Source organism: Macrobrachium nipponense, chromosome 9 (genome assembly GCF_015104395.2).
Source record: "Macrobrachium nipponense isolate FS-2020 chromosome 9, ASM1510439v2, whole genome shotgun sequence".
Lineage (NCBI taxonomy): Eukaryota > Metazoa > Arthropoda > Malacostraca > Decapoda > Palaemonidae > Macrobrachium > Macrobrachium nipponense.
This window is the reverse complement of record NC_061110.1, coordinates 10,166,056-10,190,281: the sequence shown is the minus strand read 5'-3', so window position 1 is coordinate 10,190,281 and position 24,226 is coordinate 10,166,056. Positions and strand designations below refer to the sequence as shown.

The following is a 24,226-nucleotide window of genomic DNA, read 5'->3' as shown; positions in this document are numbered from 1 at the left end:
AAAAGAAGAATAATCTCCCTTTCCACCTGACCCAGTTCATGCTGCTTGTGATCCACACATATTGCTCTGTGCACTCTCCAAGACTTCAGAAAGAAGCATTTTCTCATGTGATCTTTGAGGACTTGGTTAAACTTTCATCATTCCTCAGCCTCTTGTAAGAGGTAACAATGAATTCCTTCCTCCAAACCAGCTTTCTCATCCCTTTTGATTCTGAGCATGTCATCAGTGGGGAGCCAGTTTCTTACTGAATGAAAGGAAATCAATGGCTGACAGTGATAAGGCTGTTCATCTCATAATGACAAAACCCTGTTTATTAACAATACAGGCAGTCCCTGGGTTGCGACGGGTTTGGCTTACGACGTTCCAAGGTTAAGGCGCTTTTCAATTATATTAATCAGAAATTATTTTCAGGGTTATGACGCCTACAACACTGATCTGGCAGAAGAAATATGACACCAAAAATGCAAAATAATCAATTTTTGAAGGGTTTTTTGATGAAAAATGTAATAACAATGCAATTTACATAGTTTTCAATGCACCCTAAGCATTAAAAGTAAGGTTTTCTTAGGATTTTTGACGATGTTCCGGCTTACGGCGATTTTCGGCTTACAACGCGTCTCAAAAATGGAGCCCCCATCGTAACCTGGGGACTGCCTGTAGTATTAAGTTTGATGGAAGTCATTCAAGCTCCTTAGGACTGTGGCTTTATATACGAGCTTTATTAAAGTGACAGCCCTGCATACTTTTCCTTTATCTGGTGCACATTCCTGGAATTCCATAGATTAGTCTATTATGGTAAGTCCTTACATGCCAGGGTTGCTTCTCCAGATCTAGAGGATTTAGTGAGAGATGTCTCCTCATTTTTCCAGACTGTCAGACATATTACTATTCCCATCTGAAGTGTACAGTCATGAAAGATTTTGTACAGATTGTAAGGTTTTTAAAATATGCAGGATGGGTTATGGATCCTCTTAATTAACTCTGTGCTGAAGAGGATTACAATACATAGGAGTTTCTTTTAACTTCCTCAGGGTTTTTTTTTATTCAGCTGATGCTATGGTCCCTTTCTCTTCTCCATGGATCTGCTGAAAAAATGTCAGTGATTTGGGTGCTATCACAAATGTGGAGTCTATAAGGTTCATAATTACCTCTGCATGCGCTGAAACCTCTCATCTAGGATACCATATCAAATCACATTTCAACTGCATAAACTTGTTGAAGCTTTAAGCAATATTTTTGGGCTTGACGTTTTTGATGACAATAAAACACTTGGCTGCAGCTTCCCAAGCTTTACTCAACTTAAACCATTACTACAGTCTGAAACAAATACAAATTCCTTCCTTAATAATCTAGTACAGTATATTTTCAATGACAACAGTAAATGATAATATCCCTTACAATGCTAGTAATCCTTACCCTATAATATTACTAACAATTACCTAACATAATGGTGTATTGACCACCATTGTCTCTCAGAGTCCCGTATGTAAACAAAGTGAGATAATGCTTCTTGATGGGACAACACTCATATCAAACTTGGGTTACAAAACAGAGAAGGAGAAGGCAGGAGCAAAACATAGTACATCCTTAATTAATAATATACCACAACATTTACTAATCTTCTGGTTGGTTTGTTGGCATAATGTCTGCCAGTGAAGGAGGTAAAGTACTAGCCAGTTTACCCTTTATGTGGACAATAATAAACTTTCTATCGGAGTTTAATAAACATAACCTTAATTCTAATGTTAGTCTCTTGGTATTACATGCTGTGTTCCCACAGCTTGCTCGTATTTGGTCATTTTGGTATCTCCAAGCAGTATGTCAGAATTGCATGCATTTCTTCAATCGGTCTGTTATATCATCTTGAAGTACATTTTGCATCTCAAGTGTTATTTTTACTATTGTCTATTCCATTTCCTTCAGTATTGATGTTACTGAATTCTGAGACCCATTAATCATACCCCTAAGCATTAAGTGAACACTTACGTGGTTTTATTTGTTAGTCCATCATTGTACATTGTAAAAACCACTATTTACTGTGCCATGGATGGAATTGTTTATGTATGTCAACTTCAACTGCTGCTTTTTGTATTCTTGTAATTTTTATGTGTTTTGTGTTGTAAGCTGTCATTAGGAAACACACTAGTATTTCATAGGCTTTTATATTTCCTTATTGTACTGTCAAAAACAACTATCTTTGCCCATGTTTCATTTTGGAAAATCTTATCATTTTTGGTCAATATGAGGTTGGGCTGTTATCTTCTTGGTCAGCAGCAATTACGTTTGAAAGACTGAACATTGTGCTCATATTTTGAGCTTGAAAGTGTTCTGTCTTTGGCAGGAGAAGTGGCTCGGTAAACTCTGGGTGATGAACTGTAATATGTTTCTTCTCCAGTTAATTCTGAAACTGATACAGTAGTACATTAGATCTAGCAGAAATGTCATCCATGTCCATTTCCTGGTAAAGGTCATCAACATTTGTGGTTTCTGGTGCAGTCCTCACTGCATTAACAGAAAATGCAGCAAGCAAAAACATACCACCCCTTTCAGAGGATGGTACGTATTAGTGGAGACTAGTTTTCTCCATTGGGGTTAGTGTAGTCAGAACCTTTCCAATATCAGCTTCACTGCCAATGGCCACCCACTAATAATTGCAGGTGACTTAAAGCTAGACCATTAGAACCCGACTCTTAACAGACTTGCATTTGAACCCTGAAACATCTGTCATGGGATTTTTTATTGAAAAACTAAGAAGGTCCAAATTTATATTTTCAAGCCAATGTCACCTGGCAGAATTCCATTCATATTACCAGTTAATTGGAGTTCAGTCATACCAGTAATAAACTAAAAGGCTTTTAGCTCAGATGTGGTTTGGAAGCTCAGAGCTGACCTGCACAACATTGTCAGACTTATCATAGAGGAAAACATCTTACACTGTATTAGCTCATCCCAGTTGTAACAATCTACTGGGAATCTACTGGGCCTTGGATGGACCTCATAAAGCCAGCACAAGTAGAGTTGCAGTCATCTTGCATACACCTATGACTAATGCTTATCCCCTTTGGCCCCAAAAAATCTTAGTTTCTAGATCTATTAGGCATTATAGATCATCCAATTCTGCTATATTGGGAGAAGACAGTGGGATGCCCCATTTCACTGATAGTGTAGTTCTTCACCACCCCAGGAAATGCAACGACCTCCAGAATGTACTAGGCAGAGTGGTTCCTCTTCTGTAATTGCTGTTCAAGAGGCATAGAGCCATTGTCCTATAGTGGCTGAGTTGTTATTGTGTATAGTAAGTTTACCATTGTTCATAAGCGAACAAACCTTCGGTCTTAACAATAGGATCATTTCCAGTGCCTAGCTGGATCCAGTTAAAAAGCAGATGAAAGCAAGGAATCTTGTGATATCTGGCAACACATGCATAGCTCAGGTGAGGATTGGTCAAGGACAATGCCGCTATGCCAGTCTTTTCTTTGACCACCTGGGCGAGAGTCGTGTCAACCTCTCTTGGCCTTTTCCCGGTTCATTGCCTGTTTCGCTTGTGTCCATTTTACCCTTCAAAGGCCATAGGTCTGCACTCTTTCTGAATCCTTCAATGTGGGATTTTCAGTTAGTACTCAAATACTTTTATATTGTAGCAGTACTTTTGTTTGTTTTGTTTGTATGGTGTTTTTACGTTGCTTGGAACCAGTGGTTATTCAGCAACGGGACCAACGGCTTTACATGACTTCCGAATCACGTCGAGAGTGAACTTCTATCACCAGAAATACACATCTCTCACACCTCAATGGAATGCCCGTGAATTGAACTTGCAGCCACTAAGCTGGTAGGCCAAGACCATACCGATCACGCCACTGAGGCACTGCAGTACTTTTGAGCAGATTGATCACCCATCCCTTGAAAGTGTAACACTAAACTGTATTTCTCTTATATCAGACCTTCATTTGGAGATTAAATTAACTCCATAACTTATCCAGCCACGTAGCTCACTCAAAGAAGTATGCTAGATTTCATTGCCATAACTCAAGCAGTTTCCACCTTTCCCTCAAACAGCACCTAACTTTGTTACTCCAGTTCTGCTGTGCAGTTTAACAAGGATAATCTTGAATAATGTGATGTCAATCATGTCAGATCCATAAAGCTTTGATAAAATTACTATCTCCTCTTATCTAAAGATTGGACAAGAGGTTTACCACCCCACCTCTGAATCTAAAGCATCCAGCCCTCTTCTGCCAGGTTTATTTAGGTTATACTGCTTACGAATGTTTAGATAATTATGTATTCAGTTGACTCTTTAATGGCAGCAGGTAAAGTTCTGCCTTGACCTGAAGATGGAAGATTGTGGTTACTTTATAATCCTCCAACCTTTAGTGATAGGTATCTGCAAATGTTTTTAAGAACTTCTAGGCGCATTTTTCTACTGTTGGAATACAACATGACTGTACTAACATGGCCAGGTCTATAGTGGACCCCTTGTAGGCCTTGAGATACCTGTTGTATCCATTACAGGATCTTTTGGTCATGTGACCTTCTGGTCTGTAAGTAACATCATTTGCAGAAAGACGTTGGGCTTCCCCTCTTTCGTGTTAATGCAAAGGACCCTCTCCCTCAGGAGCAATGGCTATCATAGACTTCTCCATAGCATAACAATCTGTCTTCATCATGACTTACATAGATTTCTGTATGCAAATTACAAGGAAGGGCTAGAAGCATATTGGAAGACACCATCTCCTCTTGACTGTTTAACTAATGCTGTCTGTCTAGATGTACAAAAGGGGAGAAAATTCAGTTTAGCTCTTCTAAAAATTAAGGAAGAAAATTTAGAGTTCAAATGCATACTTCATTATTAAATGGGGCTTCATTTTATGTTTCTTTGTGATAACTGTCCCCATTGGCCCTCCCTCCAACCCTTGTAGTTGGTTCAGGCTACTCACCTAATAACCAGTTGATACTAAGGGCTGTTCAGGAATTCTGATGCATATTTTGAAAGATGGAAAGGGGAACTAAGAGATGAGGTATCTGGAGGTGACTGTTACCCCACTCAAGACGAAGGTAAAACGGAGTGTTTGTATTTAAAGAATTACTTTTTTCGAAGATAGTCTTATTAGCACAGGCACAGGAAGGTCGTCTGCATACTAAGTACTTGCTTAAAAAATCACAGTAGATGCACATGACTTCAGTATATATAAGCAAATACCACAGGAAAATGATTGGCATTAGTTCAGTACAAAGAGCTTTCTCGCATTTATTCACACATCTTCGGGGTACAAATGAGAGTTGAAAAAGTTACAAGGTAAAGAAAAATATCAAGAATACCAGGTGGGTAATTGTCAAAGGGATGATCCAGGATAATCTGGGATCATGCAGTCAGAAACTAAAACCATAGACTTAACCATATTCACAAGAGATACAGAAGCTTAACCATACAAAATCCAAAAAAAAGTTTAAAATTTTAATATTAATTTTGTTGCTTATATAAGTAAAATTAAATTTTATACGATTTTGGATTTTATATGGTTAAGCTCCCACTTCTCTTGTGGTTATGGTTAAGTATGTGGTTTTAGTTTGTGACTGGATCATCTCTCTTTGTTTACGTATTACCCCTTTGACAATTAACCATCTGGTATTCTTGATATTTTTATTTACCTTGTAACCTTCTTTTCAACTGTCTCATTTGTACCCCGAAGATGTGTGAATAAACACAACACGAGAAACCACTGTCTGTCATTTTCCTGTGGTATTTGTTTATGCATATATGCATACTAAGCACATGAGACAAGTTTTAATTAAATGCAACTCTTGAAGTATTTTAGGAATAGGAGAAATATAAAAGTATCACTAAAACTTATTTTATTCAAAAGTTTTGATACACAAAATAACTATACATTTTAATAATCTATTATTTACCTTTTTTATTTACAATCTTTACATATTTCTAATACTGTACAGTATTAGCGTTGTGTAACAAGTTATTTACAAAACAAGATAAATGTGGTCCTCTCATGAGTAACATCAACTTAGGAACAAATAATCTTTGTAGAGTCAAATGCTTTTTTTATATAAAATAGATCAAACAAGAGACTAGTGTCGGGTGTGAAGAAATCTGCACTTCTGGCCGTGACGGCAATGTCCGTTCATGAAGTGTTTGCATACTGGCTTCACATAGTTGCTGGGCCCGGGACCCCAGCTTCCACCACCGGGGCCATTTCTACCTCTGAAACCTTGCCCTCCCATACCCATATTGGGCATCATTCCTCTGGGACCACCACCTGGCCTTCCACCACCTCCCATCATCATTCCTTGACCACCTCCTCCCATCATCATGTTTTGATTTGGGTAATCCATTCCTGGGCCAGGACCTGGTGGTCCTGGGGCTGGTGGTCCACCCCATCCAGGGACATCCATCCCTCCACCCATGTCACCACCAAATGACCCAGGTGGTCCTCCCATTCCAGGTCCGCCCATTGCCGGTGGACCTCCCATACCAGGTCCAGGTCCGTGTCCAGGTCCATGTCCTGGTCCAGGTCCAGGTCCAGGTCCAGGTCCAGGCCCAGGTCCAGGCCCACCAAAGCCACCTGGTGCTCCATACATAGGCCCTCCAGGTCCAGGAAACTGAAAATAATAAAAATTGTATTTAGATATAGATGGTTTACAAAAATCAAGCCATTTCTAATTTATAATACTACTGCAAATTATTTTTTAAAATTCTGTAAAACTAGCAACTCCGAAATTTTGTTTTTAGGGCTAAACACACTGATCTTCACATTTGAAAGAACAACATTGACATTTCAGGCAAATAAGGACTACCAAATTTAGGTGGGGATACAGGTACACTACCTTAGCAGACTCTCCCATAAGCAAATCCTGTCCCAAGATATTTGGGGTTAATATTTTCTTTGGTGGATAAAATACACACTGTGAGTGTTATTTTGCTATTAAAAGAGATGCTTCTTGTGCCTACTAACAAGAGACAGCATACAACTTATCTAAGTGGGAATCACTCACTGCCGTCAGTGACTTCCCCAACCTTGGCAAGGTTTCCAGTATGTAAGGGAAAAGGCTGCAGCTCCTTATGGTTTTCTTGCAAAGTATGATTCAAGATGTCTACACTGCTTTTGGCATCATGTTATACCCTCAGAAGGCTAACATACTCATTGTTAACTGCAATTAATATAATTACCCTAAGTGGTAAAAATAAAGGTGTCAAACCTTTATACTTTCTATTGATGGTAATCAGATTAAATCACCATTAAGGCTGTTGATATGTTATCCTTATAGTGTAACATAATGCCAAAAGCAATGTAGACATCTCGAATTGTACTTAGCAGAGAACCTTAAAGGATCTGCAGTCTTTTCCCTGAGAAATATAAACAGAAGTTTGCTCTGACAATCACATACAAACAGAAGTGTGCTCTAACAATTTCAAGCAATCATATTAAAAAATATCATGAGGCATAATAAACCAGGAGCAAACTCATAGGGGCCTTATTTAAGGAGTTCGTTCAACCCATACTATAGAAAAGGTCTAACACCATAGGTAGTTAGTATGGACCCTCTAGATCACTGCTAGGTAGGTAGTAGTCTCAAATTGTGGTATCACTTTGTTTCTACAGGGATATTTTTGACTCGGTACAAAATGATGCCAAATCAAAATTGTAGCATACCTATATCTAAAGGTTAGGGGAGATTAAAACTCATATCTCCACTTCCACATATGATAAATGAATCATTCAAGGGTCTAAATGTTGCTGATCAATAGTTCTGATAGACTATCAACATTTTAAAGGGTATTTAACCCTCATATTCACAGTGATCTGTTTTATATATTTTTTAACTGATTTTTATCAAATCTAGAATTTTTTTTTTTTATTTGTACAAAGTCTTTTGTTATTTCAGTAAATCCCAGTCAGTTGATTACTAATTCCAAGTTGGAGGCAACTCAAGAAAATTTTCAACTAAATGTTTACATCAACAGAGCAACAGGTAAATACTTTTAAGATACCAAATATGTATTATCAAAATCTAACTTTCAGGAAGATGTTCTAGTATAGATCCATTTGTTTATCTGAGGTCTGTTTGGACTAGTAGATGTATTTGTCTGTGAGTTGCTGCACAACACCAACTGGTAAGAATTAACATTAATAATATACTATACGTATTCAAGAATTAACATTAATAATATACTATACGTATTCAGACTTTTTTTTAATTAATCAGACAATTGGATGCCAATTAGGTAAGAAGTAAAAGATATACTATTTGGATTTGTATAAATCCTATTAACATATTTTAATATTAAATCTAATTTTAGAAAAAAATTAATTTTAGAGTAATTTTTATCTGCCTGGTGATTTGCTGTCATGCTTTTCTTTCAGTTGTTTCCTCTAGAATGGATCTTGGAATGGATACCTCGACAATCATTATGCTTCCACAAAAGAAACAAACTGACTAATTTCAAGGAGTGTGTTATTGTCAACTTGATACTAATGATGTACCCAGGAAGGCAAAAACACTTCTAATGAGGCATTCATTGCTGCTCTCAATCAACGTCAGGATTCTGTTCATGAACGTCTGAAAGATGACATACCTTTTGTAAGCCTTGATATTTATTGGCACCGTTCTTGCCATTAATCACATACACGTTCACAGAACCTAAAGTATGATCAAAAGAGAAAATTATCTATTTCTCGAACACCTTCTGAAGAGTCCATAATTGGTACAGGTAAATGTAAGTCTACAAGACTCAAACATATCCACTAGAGTTTCAAGATCACAATCAGACCCCACTGACTGGTCAAAATGCATTTTTTTGCAAACAGAAAACTCACAAGAAAGTGAAACTAATGATAAATGTAAGTACATTCCAAGCGAGCAAGACTATCAGGGATGCTGCTGTAAGTCAAAGTGATGAGAAAATACTGGCAGTTCTAGATTATCAGTGATGACCTTATTGCTGCAGAAGCAAATATCCTAAAGCATGTCATTCATCATATGTCAGAAAGTCGAACTTACAGTTTACCGCTTTCAATGAAGGTAAGAAAGAAGACTCCTACAAAACAGCACTTTTAGATCTAGTCACAGAGATAACACCTGAGTTAATATAAGAAAAGGCTTTTGATATGACAACAAAGCAAAATGGGTTACTGACAGCTCAAAGCTACACATCACAAAAGCTCAAGCTTTGTATGAAGAAACACTGAAAATGATATTGTGTTTCATCAACCACATGACCCATCTATGCCTGAGTTGGTATATTCCAGTTCCTTTTCACTGCATGCTGTCATAAATGCTGCATACGAAAATAAATTCTTTCAAGCTAACAGGTGCATTATGTAATGATAAAGACCAAGATACTGACGCTTACGTCATCATTATTTAATAGGCCTCGTAGCCCTACCAACTTTCATGGAGGTAGTACTCCCAGTGACAGAACGGCTGTTTCAGTTGGGCAAGTACATTCATAGCATACCTCTGATAGTCAAGAGAGAGACAGATTTCTATCTACCAACTTTCAAAGATTATCAAGTCAGATATCACCACATGCAAATCTATTATTCCTGTAAGCCTGTACCATCTTCTCCAATGGCTAATAGCAAATCCAGAGAAAGATGATGAGCTTCTGACAACTTGCAGAAACATATCAGATTTAAGACGCATCTTGATGCTGGCTCAAGACACTTCCAACTCACAATGCCATTTCAAAACAACTTGAGGAACAGATTTGCTCATCATTGTTAGGGTTCCATGCAGCAACTGAATGTGACTCAACAAGCTCCTTGGCTAGAATTATAAGAAGAAAGCCTTGAAAATACTTCTTGGCAACATTTCTTATCAAGAAGCACTTGCAAAGCTCAGAGAGTCCCCAGAAATACCTGAAAATGTTCTGACTACTTGTGAAAAGTTCATTTGCAACTTGTACACAGCTGCGAAGAAGGCAGGCAGTAAAGTGAACGATGTCAGGCATTGGATGTTCTGCCAAAAGCAAAAACGCAATGAAAGGCTTCCTCCAACCTCTGACAGTTTTCTCCATCAGGCGTAAATTTGGAAGAGATCTCATCCCCATCCAAGAGTTACCTCCTCCAGAGAATCATGGATAGGAAGTTCAAGATAACACTCTACAGCCTGTTCTAATGACAAAATACCCAGTACCCACTGGTTTATTGGAGCTGACCCATTGTGGTCGCAAAAGTTGTATAGTAGAGCAGACTGTGTGTGCAAAGCCAATGACTTAGTATGCACTGAAGCCAGTCAGTGCATAGGCAATGAAGAGTGCCAAAATCCTCTGTCAAATCTGTTGGATGATGAAAATTAGTTGAAATTTTTGTTCAGCAGTAGGTGTATTCATTTCTCTTGAAACAGCTCTTCATATTATATCATCCTCTGTTTATCTTGATATATATGTGGATTTCTGCTACAAAAATAACAACAGTTATGCGTACTGAAAGTAAGCCATTTTCTGCATTATGCTATCTTTTACCTGGATAATATTATTTGATTTATTTTTTTTTTCTTCTTTTAATTGGCAATTCAGATTTAAGAAACAGTAAGACCTCACTATTTCAATATCTGTTAAGTGCCTAATAGATCATAAATGATAAACTGTATTTGAGGAGGGAAGATCCTTAAGATCAGATGTACATTATTAGAAAGTTATTTTGCTCAGTGTAATGACTAAGTCATGCAGTACAGACAGTGAAAATAGTGTATTACATTTGTTAACTGTTCAGTCCAATCATTATTAAAATGTTTGAAAAAAAAAAAAAAAACAACTAATGAAATGTGACCGATAAGATGTTAGTGAAAATAGTGTATTATATTTGTTAACTATTTAGTCCAAGCATTATTAAAATGTTTGAAAAAAAAATAACTCATGAAATGTGACTGATAAGATGTAAATAAAACAATGTTCAAAGGAAAAAACATGATCCTCAAATGTAGTCATCTGCTGTTTTTATTAAGAAATATTTGTTTCTTAACCCATATAAAAAAAAGTGAGCAAAAGTGTTGTTATTGTAAAAGATCATTTTATAACCTACATTTTGATATCTTTAAGTATCCCTCTAGCATGTATGAAACTTGAGATATGACCAGCAAAATTTACTCTTGAAATGTTGCCTCTGCGTCATTTTACATTTGTTTATAAACTCGCCTGTAGAGAATATGTATGTGACACCAAAATTTAAGACTACTGGCCTCTTAGCAGTGATCTAGAGGGTCCATGCAAACTACCTATGGTATCGGACCTTTTCTGTAGTGTGGGTTGAACGAACTCATAGACCAGGAGAAAGGACCTGTAGAAAATAAGTGCTTTGGGGCTATCAGAGACAAATAAGCCATTGTGCTTAACATGTTATGGTGATTGGTGATATAAATCATGTTCACTGCTAAGTGTTGAATATCCATACCATACCCTACTGTATCCTAATCTCTATTTATGGGCTAGTAGAGACACTTTCATCCTAAAATGCAGTTAGACATTGCATGGTGATGCAAGAAAAGTAAGGTCCCAATAGTAAAGCCAAGGCAAAATGAATTGCCCAGATTTGCTATATCTAAGATCCTTTATAAAACAGGTGCCATTCTGATGGATCAAAGTAAGGTCCCAATATTACCAAGGCAAAATGAGTTGCCCAGATTTGCTATATCTAAGGTCCTTAACTGCCAAGAGAACTACAATGGACCCTCAGTTTACTAGACCTCAAGACAATATATCCTTTCAGCTAGTGGAGCACGAAATAAAATGCTCATTATGAACATCTGATTTTGTTCATTAATGAGGACTCTAATAAATGTAAGGAAATGCCACATCCTCAACTCTGTTTAAGCATGTTAGGTGCTCTGACTCACCCATGAAACACTCTGGCTGTGTTAACATCCTAAGCTATGTGCTCAGTTATCAGACTAATCCTTTATTTTCCATGACCCATGTTATGCTGTCGTGCAACATAATTGCAGTGCAGCTAAAAGCAATATGACTTGGGAGAACATGAAGCTAGAGTAATTTTTGCAGTATGGAAGCATACAATAGGGCTTGGAAATATAAAGCAAAACGTGCATTGACTTGGTCAAACTGCCCTTTAGCCAACACATTACAACACTGCATTTTACAGTGCATACAACTTGCAGAGCTATAATGAAGGTAAGGTTGAATAGAATAACTAAAACATTCTGTATGTAAATGTGAAAGGCAATATCCATGCTTGGGTTTTCTTACTGGTTAGGTAAAATATGTTGGATGAAAATCATGGATACAAGGAAGGTTTAGATACTTATAAGATTTGGTATCTGAAAGTCACAGGACTTCTGGGCTCTATAAATATGAAACAAACCACAGGCTTAAGTAAAAAAAATCAGCTTGGGGGGGAGGAGAGCAAAGCAAGAGTCAACTCTCCAAGGCAGTTAAAGAAAGCCTGGGGCTTCACAAGGTTCCAAACCCAGTTGGTGACCAGCATCCACCTTGTATACCCATGAGTTGCCAGATGCCACAGATTCCTTGCTTTACAATCTTTTGATTGTTTTTACCGGGTTTCCGGCTGGCGCTAGAAGATTATCCTATTGTTAAGACTGAAGGTTTGTTAGCTATGAAAAATACAATTTGATTAAAAATTTGTCATTTTACTCCCATGCTTGCTAAGTGAGAGAACAACCTTCAAATGAATATGGAGGGATGAGGAGAGGGAACAGGAGAAATTGTCTGACAAAGGAGTAAAGATCCTACTGGACCAAATGAGATATTTGCCAGAACTAAAGTTTTCTCCAAATGGGAAGCATGACAAACCATTACTGCATTTTTAAATAATATAAATCTGTCAACAGTAAACCATTGAAAGTCATAGCACTTTTCTGCAGGAAATGTCAATTAAAGTACTAACTATAATCTGATATGCGAGTGTTCAATAGTTACTGAATTATGCATTGGCATAAAGATTATATAAGAGAAAGGCAGAACTTGATTGGGGTGAGTACTACTACTTGGCATAAACATGTAAGATACAACAATGCCACTATCACACTACCTAATAACAAAGAAGTGGTAGGGAAACACAAGGAAAATGTGTAGAACACCAACACAATGCAAGAACAGAATGCTTCAATCAAGCAAAACAAACAATTGGAGAAACAACAAAATGGCCAAATAAGGCAAGATGAATTAATGTAATCCAGAGGCACAGAGCTAGGAAGTCATGTGATTTACTACTCAAATCCTAAAGAAAATGCTGATTAGATGTGAAACTACTGAGGAAGTACCACCCCTCAAGTAGTCCTCACTTGCTTTTCTATGCAAGTACTTTCTAATGTGAATTTTCAGTGAGCTTGCCCTTTAAAACAAAACTGCCCCATTCAATTTGAGGGGCAAATATTTGTACAATTTACTTGAATAGTTAACAATAATACTCACTCCACCAGCAGGGGGCCCTCCAACTACCCAGTGAGATCCTCCTTCGTTTCCACCACTTGGTGGACCTCCCATCCCTCCGTAGCCGTAGTTGATTGGTTCCATAAATAAAGGTTCTGGCCACATCTTGCTACGGTGATCGTATACCATATCCTGACCTGTGACATCATTCAACGGGATTTCTTTGGGTTCAGTTCTGCTGACCATCTCTGGATCTGGTTCTCTTGGTGTTTCTGGCAGCCTATACAATTAGAAGAAAAGTTGTATATAAATATTTTATGCTCATAACTCTGATGAGACAAAGGTTGGAAACTAAAATTAGATCCCTAATAAAACAATAACGCTCTTACAAGAATATATAAATTAATTCCCCTCCTGAACAATGTTTGCAACTGATATGACAAATTGTACAGACTGGAAAACATACTGAAGAATATCTGGTTTGGGAAGTAAGTTAGAAGTGGCAGGTTGCGGAGCAGGGAGGAAAAGCCCTCAATAACACACACAAAATAAATAATGAGGACTTTGCCTATGTGTGAATACAAAAAGAGAGCAAGAAATGAAAAGGATTTCAGGTAATTCATTAGATAGCCAACCTTGTGATGAAAATTTTTAACATAAAAATGTTAACAGCATGATAAACACTTTTGGACACAACATTTTGTTTATTCATTCAACTGTAAGAATTTCACAATTATCAGCAATAATGCTCTAGAAAACAAGAATGCCCTGACAAAATAAAAGCTCTCCCACCAAATAATGGAAATGTCACTTGAAGCTTTCCACACAATCAGACGTACAAAAGGTGAATACTACAATAGTTAGTTCACGAATATGACAAAATTTATCCATAGTCCCTCATTCTTTATGATATGCTGTAATGACATTTTTTCTCAATCACCTTAGTACAAAGCCAGAAGAAAACTGAACAGCTGCAAAGTTGGAGAGCAAACTTTTTCTAGACTAGTAGCAAACACATTCAATTAAGTAAATAAATACTGAATCCTTTTGTAACATGCAAACTAGGTATTAATCAAAGATATAACTTGCAACATTTTCAAAATGAGAACTTGGGTAAAACATTACAATTATCAGGTGAATTTTGAAAATCGCAAGAACTTTTTTACTAATATTTAATACAATTCTAATTTCAGAGATTAGTGTGGGGAACTTCAAGTATGCATCTTTACATATGTTCAATCAATTGCATCCATAAACTGCCAACTGGGATTTGTTTTCACATAATTTAAGAGCTGCTTTGGTTGCTACACCACTGAGTGCTTGGTTAGAAGAATGTTACCATATAGTTATAAAAAAATAATCATAAGTAGATACCTACCTAATTTATTTTTTATGGAAATATAAAAGGTTTTTTTAAACTTTCTCTTGTGACACTATTTATTTTGTAACAAACTCATTTTTATTTTTGTTTCCTAAAGAATTTTAATCCTGTATGGCATGGAATCTATGTAGAATTGCATCGTAATAGATGGTAATGACTTATTATATCACTGTATTAATGGATAAAACAGCAAAAATACTCTCCAATTACTCCAATTATAGTTTTCAATGTAGAATAAAACTATTACAAAAAATCAAAGCAAATTAAATTATTATACTGTTAACAGTTCCGGGCTAACACATTTCATTAACAAACTATGGTCTTAGAAGGAAGGATAAGTAAATAAAAAGGACTACAGCCCAGGCATCTGGAACCAGATTATGCCCAATGTCTACACCCATATGACTGACCGGAAGAGCTCATAACACAATGAAGGAATGCCCAATGGGAAATGAATAAAATGAACAAACAAGATGCAAAAGACAGAAAGCAACCTGACAAATTATAAAACCACTTACATTGCCGGGTTGTAGAAAGCTGCCATGGTGGAACTTTCTCTTGCCGCTTGTGTGACTCGCTCTTGACTTTTACAGCCTGGTATGACTTTGGGTGAAGGTATCATTATAGGTAAAAGTGACCACCGCATGTACTCTATGGGACTCAGACCATGATGCATGCCCATGCCCATCATGTGATTGTTTCCACCCATCATGCCCATGTTGCCGCCCATCATGGAACCGTGCAAGCCACGAGATTTACCCATGGCTTCCCTTTCTCGTTGTTTATCCAGGGCCATCATATCGTTGAACTTTATGGTGTTGACATTCACTGAAAGAGAAGATGCAATTCAAGTTAACTAAAAATTAACAATATATATTGTGATATTACATATTCTACAAGAAATGAAAAGATAAATGATGCCAATTTGGTTCACCACAGATAGGCTGTGTAATTCCTTCAAGTTTCCTCTTCAAGGAATTATTGTAATTTCTCTCGGCTGTATGGCAAATTCTATTCACAGCAGAGTAAGACTCAACAAAAAATGGTGTCATTTTCGTGTGAAAGTTTTCACCTCCATGCGATGAATTTGATCTGTTTGTCATGGTCTTACCATCAAACCATGGCTGGTCATTTGCCCTAAATTTGATTACCTGTCTAGGGGTATTATCCATTTATAATGACCATAAGCATTTCATTTAACTTCTTGGGATCATGATCTAGTAATATAGCATCTGAAATATTAATTGCCTGAAAGCAATTAATACATCAAAATCTCTCTTAACAACTGCACTTCAGTATTATGACATGAATAAATAAAAGCTGAAATCTTTTTCTACACTTGTCGATAAAGAATGAGGAAAAACTCTGACTTCTCAGAAATGGACCTTTCTGCAGGAGGCGGGTTAGCCAGGCCACCCTCAATTTGATTGGCCATTGCCCTAACCCACCACATTCTAAAAAGAATAAATTAAAATAGGGTAGAATAGCACCACTGCAATCAATGCCAGCACTGCAATTTACAAGGTCAATTTGCTGGAAATGCTTTGGAACCTGCTAACCTTAATGGAGGTCCACACTGGGAACAGTCTTAGGGTTAGGTTAGATTAGGTAGGAGGGACCTAAGGCTCTGTAGGTAAATATTTCCATGGAAAGTAAACCCATTTCACAAAATTAGGCTGTGAATGCACAGAGTAGGTTAGGGTATGCAGGAACAAAGCTCTAGCCTACAGATAGGTAGGTACAGTAGGCTAGCTATTCATTGGCAAAGTAAGGTGACAGCCCTTCTAGTTATTTTACTAGCTTTAAATTTTCCCACCTAAAAACGACCTGCTTGTGAGTATGGTAAGAATGAAGTAGGCGATTGTTGATGTGGGAAAGGGGTAACAGATTACCCGTGGATCGCCTATGGAAACTGAAGGGAGTCATGAATATTAACAAATGTTATAAAATCACGGTTTAGAAAACTTCTGCCTTGAATCCCTGAAAGTTGCACATTTTACTTTTATTCATATATTCGTTTTGGAGGTACTAGGTAGTAATGAACAGGTTGGAAAGTAGCTTCACGTGCTTCCAATACTTTGCTTACAAACCCTACTGCCAGGGCCTAAGTCTCATCTTGCGTTAGCCTTGGCAGAATATTTAGAATCTAGGATTCCCAACCAATCTGATACCGAATATAAGAGCCTAAAATAACTAAATAGGTATATCAACAACTATTACGATTAAACTGACTACGATAGCCAAATTCCAAACTAACTCTCTATCTACAGCAACTTATTCTATTTATAATTGTTACCTATGCCATATAGGAAAAATAAATAGATTTGAATGAATGTAAAATTACATACGTATTAGCAACCTCTAACCTATGGCTAACCAACAGTGAAAGACTCCAATCAACGTCTTGTTGGCTTAAACTATTGTCTTTCAATGAACCAGCTCAGCGGTTTATACCCGACCATGAGATTTTCAATAAAATATTAAATACAGTACGATTATTCTGTCTGTAGAAACACACGTAAACTAAGAATTTATATACATTATTATTTCAAATATCGGAAAGATGAGAGAAACAACTAACGACAATAGGAAAACAGCCTTTTCGCATCTGGTGAAATACGTTAACACTATATACGTATTACAATTGTGTGGAGTCAGTCTCCTCTATCTTCTCTCTATCTCTCTCTCTCTCTCTATATCCTCTCTATCTCGCATTATATATATATAGATATATTCTTATATATATCTATATATATATATATATATATATATATATATATATATATATATATATATATATCTCTATATATATATATAAGATATATATATATATGCAATTAGGCTACAACACAGTAACATAAGAATTCAGCAATACATAGAACAATGTTTGTACATTATACAACAACGACAATTTACGAAATGTTAATGAAATGTTTTTTGTTATAAGAGCAAAGGCTTATGGGAGAAGCAGCCTAATACTAAAGATGGTATAATACTGACGAGTCAGGAGAGTAGAAAAAAAAAAGAATATATGTAATTTCTACTTCTTTGTGTAGCTAAAGGAACCGCTGACCCTAATAACACGAGAACTACCTCCAGTTCTAAAGCAGACTCCTCCTACAGTTTACTCACCTCTCTCTGTTTCATCCATCTCGAAGAAGAAGACTTCTTGGAGGTCGTCTTCTGTCCTCCATTTGACCGACTTCTTCTTGCGGTCTTCTGGCCTGTGATACACGAGGACGCCCCTACGCTAGGGGAAGGTTCGGAGAAGGTCACCTCCACCTTCTCGTAGTCCTCCTGGGTAGGAGCTGGGGCAGCAGGGGCTATTGGAATGTCTTCGTCGCGTAATGTAGTACCTGAGAAACAGATTACGAGGTCATGAAAAGGTCACTTACTTTTCACTTGAAGATTGCTTACGTACATAATTAAGTGTATTTGCTCTAATGATTTTTTTTAAATTTTTATCAGAATGTCGAATCCTTTCTCTTTCATTAAAGCTGCTCTTCATTCTTCAAATAACAGGCAATCTGTTCTATACGAGCTTGTTCAAGATTTTATCAAAAGTAAACCTGAACTTCGGTTTCTTTCTTCGTAAATAATTTAATAAGTACAAAGTAATGTTTTATATGCTACGCTATGTAATAGGCTGACATATAAATGTCCATCCTTTATTTTCAAATAACTATTCTCATGGGGGTGGAAGTATTGGCAGAATGGTCATTTACTAGATGAGTGAATAAGTTACTCAAATTACTCAACAAACACATCTACATTAGTAGTAACATTCTTAAGCTTTCTAAGACGACATACACCAAGTGTTAGTACCAAGATATTGCTATAATAAGAAAAATCATGCAATTGGGAATTAATTTTTTCAAAGGTTATTAAAATTCCTCCAAATAAATGAGAATTTTTTTTTATGTTTGACTAATACTTTAGACAAATTAAATAAACATTCATACTCTGGCAACTACAAGAAATTTTATCTGAAAAAACACTGTTCTACACTTAAAAATTCTATAGAGCTACAGGAACGACTTGAGAGAGAGAGAGAGAGAGAGAGAGAGAGAGAGAGAGAGAGAGAGAGAGAGAGAGAGAGAGATACTGTCTTAATATTAAAACTGGCGTCACAACATCTAGGTCCTCCCCAACTGATAATTAACAACTGCAGTATTTATCCTGACATTATCATGAATTAATTACCATAAATTTGTGTTGCACAATGCCGGGAGAATCCACATTTAAATCGATGTTGTTCTCCGTCTAATAGAAATTTGTCTCACTAAATCTGAACAATGCCCAGGTTTCATAAATTAATCCATATTTGGCGGGTAATATTATTTCCCATTTATGGCGCGCAATACAATTTCCCATTTATGGCGGGCAATACAATTTCCCATTTCTGGCAAGTAACTTAATTTCTCAGTATCCTGAAAACTGCCTTGTTAGGAATACCCCCTCTGACTCGCAGCAGGAGATTAAAAAACTTGCTTTGCTTGTAGTGGATATTACAGCTGTCTTGATTATCAGGCGACTTATATAAACAAGGAATGTCTCTATCTTTCGGTTTTGGCGCGCACTTTTATTTCTTCTTTACCTAACAATAAATGCAGGAAAATTTCGATTTCCTCTTCGTTCAAATTCAAAACAAAAGAAAATGAGAGAGAGAGAGAGAGAGAGAGAGAGAGAGAGAGAGAGAGAGAGAGAGAGAGAGAGAGAGAGAGAGAGAGAGAGAGAGAATTTTAAATTGTTGAAAATAAACAATCCTACAGGTTTCACTAACATGAGCACTAACATCGTAGTAAAAAAAAAATCTGTCTACAATATCTTATTAACTACTGCCTCTATAGTCAAATTGTTAGCACTACTCCTCGGCTCATTAGCCTCTCAATAATGTAATGGACTAAAATGCCGAAGTCATGCATTTCATTTAAGTTTCTTGTCAGTGCTATTTGCATATCTTTCTAACGGTTATATCTATGATCGTCAGGGATTACGCTTTGAAGTTCATGGACCCTTTCAAATAGTTACATTTATTTTACTTCATTAAAGACATGATTTTTACATTATATCATCCATAACATTATCATTATTGCAGAATTTACTTAGAATGCTATATTAGGACTAAGGGTTCTTTCAACATGTAGCTCATAAATGTACTAATTCAAGCCAAGCGTGATCTCATGCAAAATGAATGGCTACATCTACCATGTCAGTTATTTAGCAGGCTGTAGAGGCTGTCCACTCCATACAGTTGTCACTACATAATAATAACAATAATAAAAAACGCGTGCTTGCACATGCAAATCTGACGAGTATACATGTTTTGTCTGACTGGTTAATGCAACTACGTGCATTTCGAAAAGGCCATTAACATATAGGGTTCTAATACTATCAGGGCAGGGATGGGGGGTTTCTAAGAGCAAGGTATTACTACAGTTCATGCGTGGGGGAAAAGAAACGCGAAACCCTGGGCACCTTTGGGCACCCACCGGGTTTCGAGACCAAGTTGTTTCATGCCCTACAACTCTCCAGCACCAGGACATACCGGCATCCCCGGCTCGGCCGTTCAAACCCCCACCACCACCACCACCACCACCACCGAAAGGCTCCCCTAGGCCTATCTGAACGGAATCCTCCGTGTCCTCACTTTCTTCTATGTCCATGTTGTCGGAGTCGTTGCCGTTGGCGCCCTGCGAGGAGGAGTTCGAGAGGTCCTTCATTTCGACGTCTCCGTTCTCGGTGGCCTCCTCATCCTTGTCGTCCGAAGGCTCTTTCTTCTCTTCTTCTGTGTCGTCTTTGAGGGTCTCTTGGTAGAACTGGAATGAAAAAAAGTCGTATAAAGATCTCTTGGTTTTATTTCTTTCGCGTTCAAACCCTATTTAACAACTGAGGGGGGGAAAATCTGAACTAAAAAAAAAACAAAATGACTTCATAAACTCTGATCTAATAGTTGAAAAGCCTAAGGGCATCACTCCCCCTCACAAAAAAAAGGAAAAAGATGACTATTACTACAACCAAAACCTGTAGTAGACTCACATTGAAGGTTGGTTTGACGCTGGTGGGAGAGAGCATTATCCCTTTGTCCTCCGTCGCCTTGACCGGCGAGGAAACGGGTGACTTCTCTTCCTCTTTCTTCTCCTCCTCCTTGTTGTTCTCTTGCTTGGAGGTGGAGGAGGAGGAAGTCTCGCTCTCGCTCGACTTCCTCTTCCGCGTGATCTTCTTGCGCGATTCCGCGCCCGACGCTGTCAAGGCGGCCATGAAACCTCCATCGTCCGACAGAGACGCTGTTGAAAGAAAAAAAAAACGGGAAATTAAGTCTACTATTCTCTCTCTCTAACTGTCTGTATACATAGGTCTGAGGAATCTTAAGGTAAAGAAATAAACGTTACTAGAGACGATTCCCCATGACACCTGCTCGAGAATAACCTGAAATAACTTTATTATTAAGATAAGTTTTCAAGAACAAGGAAAGCATGGGAAAATTAATTTAAAAAATCAAAATTACCATACCATAAGACCAAAATTTTAAAAAATATTATACGAGAGCATGGATTATTCATACACATCATAAAAACCTGGAATAAAACCAAAATGTGATTAATTACTTAGAATAAACCTGAAAAGGAAGTAAATTTAATAATAAAAACATCTTACACAGTACCACAAAAAGCTGAAAAATAAGAAAAAACCAAGTGAGACTATTATTTGGTTGCAACCTGAAAAAATCGATAAGCATTAAAATGACATTTCAAGCTAAAATGCCAATTTAAACTTAATAGTAAAAGTGGATCTAATACACTTTGCTCTGAGGATGAAGAAAATGATTATATATTAGTTACGAATTCTGCAAAAAATAAAATCCTGTAAATACAGAATAAAATTAGTATAAACTGTGGACAAAATAAACAAATCAAGATGGGTTCCGATTCGAAAATGTCAACGTAGATTTGAATGTCAATCCATTCCGAAATAACTGTGAGAAACAACATTGTAAAGACAGAAAAAAAAAGGTTATATCAAGCAGTTGCCAAGGTAGTTAATACAGAATGATTATATGAATGTTATTAAATTCTGTGGATGGAAAAAACATTAATATATCATTATTAAAATGCTCTGCAATTGTGGAAAAATTATTATTGCATGAATACATATCCTGCACTTGTGGAAAAATTATTATTTCATGAATACAATGTCCTGTACTTGTGGAAGAATTATTATTGTATGAATAAAATGTCCTGCAATTGTGGATAAAAAAATGTGAATTAAAAGAATACGTAAAATCCCCGGTTACAAATATATCAATAATAACCTTATTAGAATCACTCTAGCAAATAGGCTATACGTACGAAATCATCTCGACAAAACCTGTGGATTTAGAGAGCGATCTGCCTCTTGAATAACTGGTCTTCACTTTCATCTGATCACCGCACCACCTGCTGTGTTGGCAAGACTACACCACTTGTCAGCGGAGTACTTGCCAACCGTCTTTTTTTCTCTCTCTCTCTTTCATTCGTTTGTTTTTATGCAGTTGCTTAGACCCAGGTACTTTTGCCTAAGCGGGGAGAGAGAGAGAGAGGAGAGAGGAGAGAGAGAGAGAGAGAGAGAGAGAGAGAGAGCGTAATTTCAAGTCAGGAGTGATATAACAGGAAGAAATAAGTCGAAACTCGTAACATTTTTTTTATGGCTATCTTATCATACAATAGCTATATATATATATATATTTATTATAATATATGATATATATAATATTTATTAATATATAATATTATAATATATAGATATATTATATATATTTATTACTAATCTATATATTTATATATATGTATATATTATTATATATATTAATATATAATATATATTTATATTTATATATTATTATATATAATTATATATATATATATATATATTATATATATAATATATATAATAATATTATATTATATATTTATATATATATATATATATATATTATACTCTATATATATAATAGATATATATATATATATTAATGACATAGATCTTGGAGGCATATTGCCAAGCACTGGGGCAACTAAGGCCATTCAGCGCTGAAACGGAATTTGACAGTAGTAAAAGGTTTGTAAAGGTGTAACAGGAGGAAAACCTCAAAGCCGTTTTACACTGTGAATCAATATTGTTAAGAGAGGGTGGCCAATAAGAAAGAATATGAACGGAGGTACAGTAAAGAGAAATGAAAGTAGGTACAGCTAAGGGCAGAAAGGACACTGCAAAGAACCTTCAGTAATGCCTACATTGCACCGCATGATGTATATATTATATATGGCTAAGAAATTGGATAAGAAATTCCAATGAACCATTAACGTTATTTCTCGTTTCTCCAGACTTTTGTACTATTTTCTTAATGTGTAAAGTGATAAGCAAGCAGAGAGAGATGTTCTCCAATTGTCTTACAAGACTTGGTAAGCCTTTTTTTTTACTTCAATTCCAGTTCTCGCAAAAGTTTTATGAAAGACCGACTGACTGATTGGTTGGTTTCACTCCCAAGTCGGCGTCGCGAATAGGTCTAGTTTGCGAAGTTATGTCTAGTTTGGGAGAATGCTGGTTAAGCTCTCTTTGGAATGCAATTATTAATACTTAAAATAAAAGTTGGACAAAGGTAAAGAGACAGGAAGGTCAATGGGTACCAAAGCCAACTTCTAAATACGGAAACCGGTCGTTAGGTTCAACCAGGTCCTGGTTTCACTTAGGAAACCATATATGGCAATGTACGTGTACAGCATTAATACTCGCAGGAATGATAAAAAAAGAAGCTGAAGCATGAATATTCACCATGAACGTAAGATTAGTGTAAAATACAGACTGTCTATATTCTTGCAATTTACAAGTGTTTGTGTTGCCTTTTATTTAAATATATAAAGGAGAAACCGTTCAGGATTTCTATAGTGTTTCCTTTGCAGATACATTGTGCATCACGCAACAGATAAGCATATATAAGTGTGACTGTGACCGTGTGTGTGTGTGTTAGCTATTACAAGGATGAGTCAACTGCCCCTAGACAGAATATACGTTGAGGGAAAACTTAAAACTGGTAGATATCCCACAGCCAGCAGTCTTCTCCGAAGATGGCAAAATGTCTGCTGACGTACGTAATGCTGAAAGATAAGCGTGAAAGTGTTTGAGTTCAATAAGCGTTGTCAGCTGATTTTCCTGTAGTTGCTGATGTGATGGTTACGTTAGTACGAAAATTTATAGAGATCTTGCCACATTACTAAGCAAAGAGTAGTCTTAATACACGTGAAATTTTAAATTAAATTCTGATTAACGGTGCATTAAAATTATTTGATGCGAGGTAAGCAAGTTATTGAGTAGCTGGTGAAGTCAACAAGCAATATAGAGGAAGATTGAATGAAAAGTCATCAATCTATGCTTCCCTACCACTGATTCAGAAAGGGAACTTTGTGGTAAGATTTAACAAAGTCAGCTAACTTTTTTTCTTTAGCCTC

The 24,226-nt window shown here is 36.6% G+C and overlaps 1 protein-coding gene across 1 annotated transcript in view; it reads right to left on the bottom strand.

Moving 5' to 3' along the window:
* Positions 1-5,838: 5,838 nt before the first annotated feature.
* The window catches only part of LOC135218621 (mediator of RNA polymerase II transcription subunit 1-like), a 107,456-nt gene continuing 89,068 nt past the window's right edge, over positions 5,839-24,226 (bottom strand). The window contains 7 exon segments of the mRNA XM_064255057.1: positions 5,839-6,615; positions 13,403-13,640; positions 15,260-15,569; positions 17,874-17,990; positions 17,993-18,097; positions 20,290-20,560; positions 20,781-21,028. Coding sequence (XP_064111127.1) covers positions 6,085-6,615; positions 13,403-13,640; positions 15,260-15,569; positions 17,874-17,990; positions 17,993-18,097; positions 20,290-20,560; positions 20,781-21,028 — 1,820 coding nt within the window. The 3' untranslated portion in view covers positions 5,839-6,084.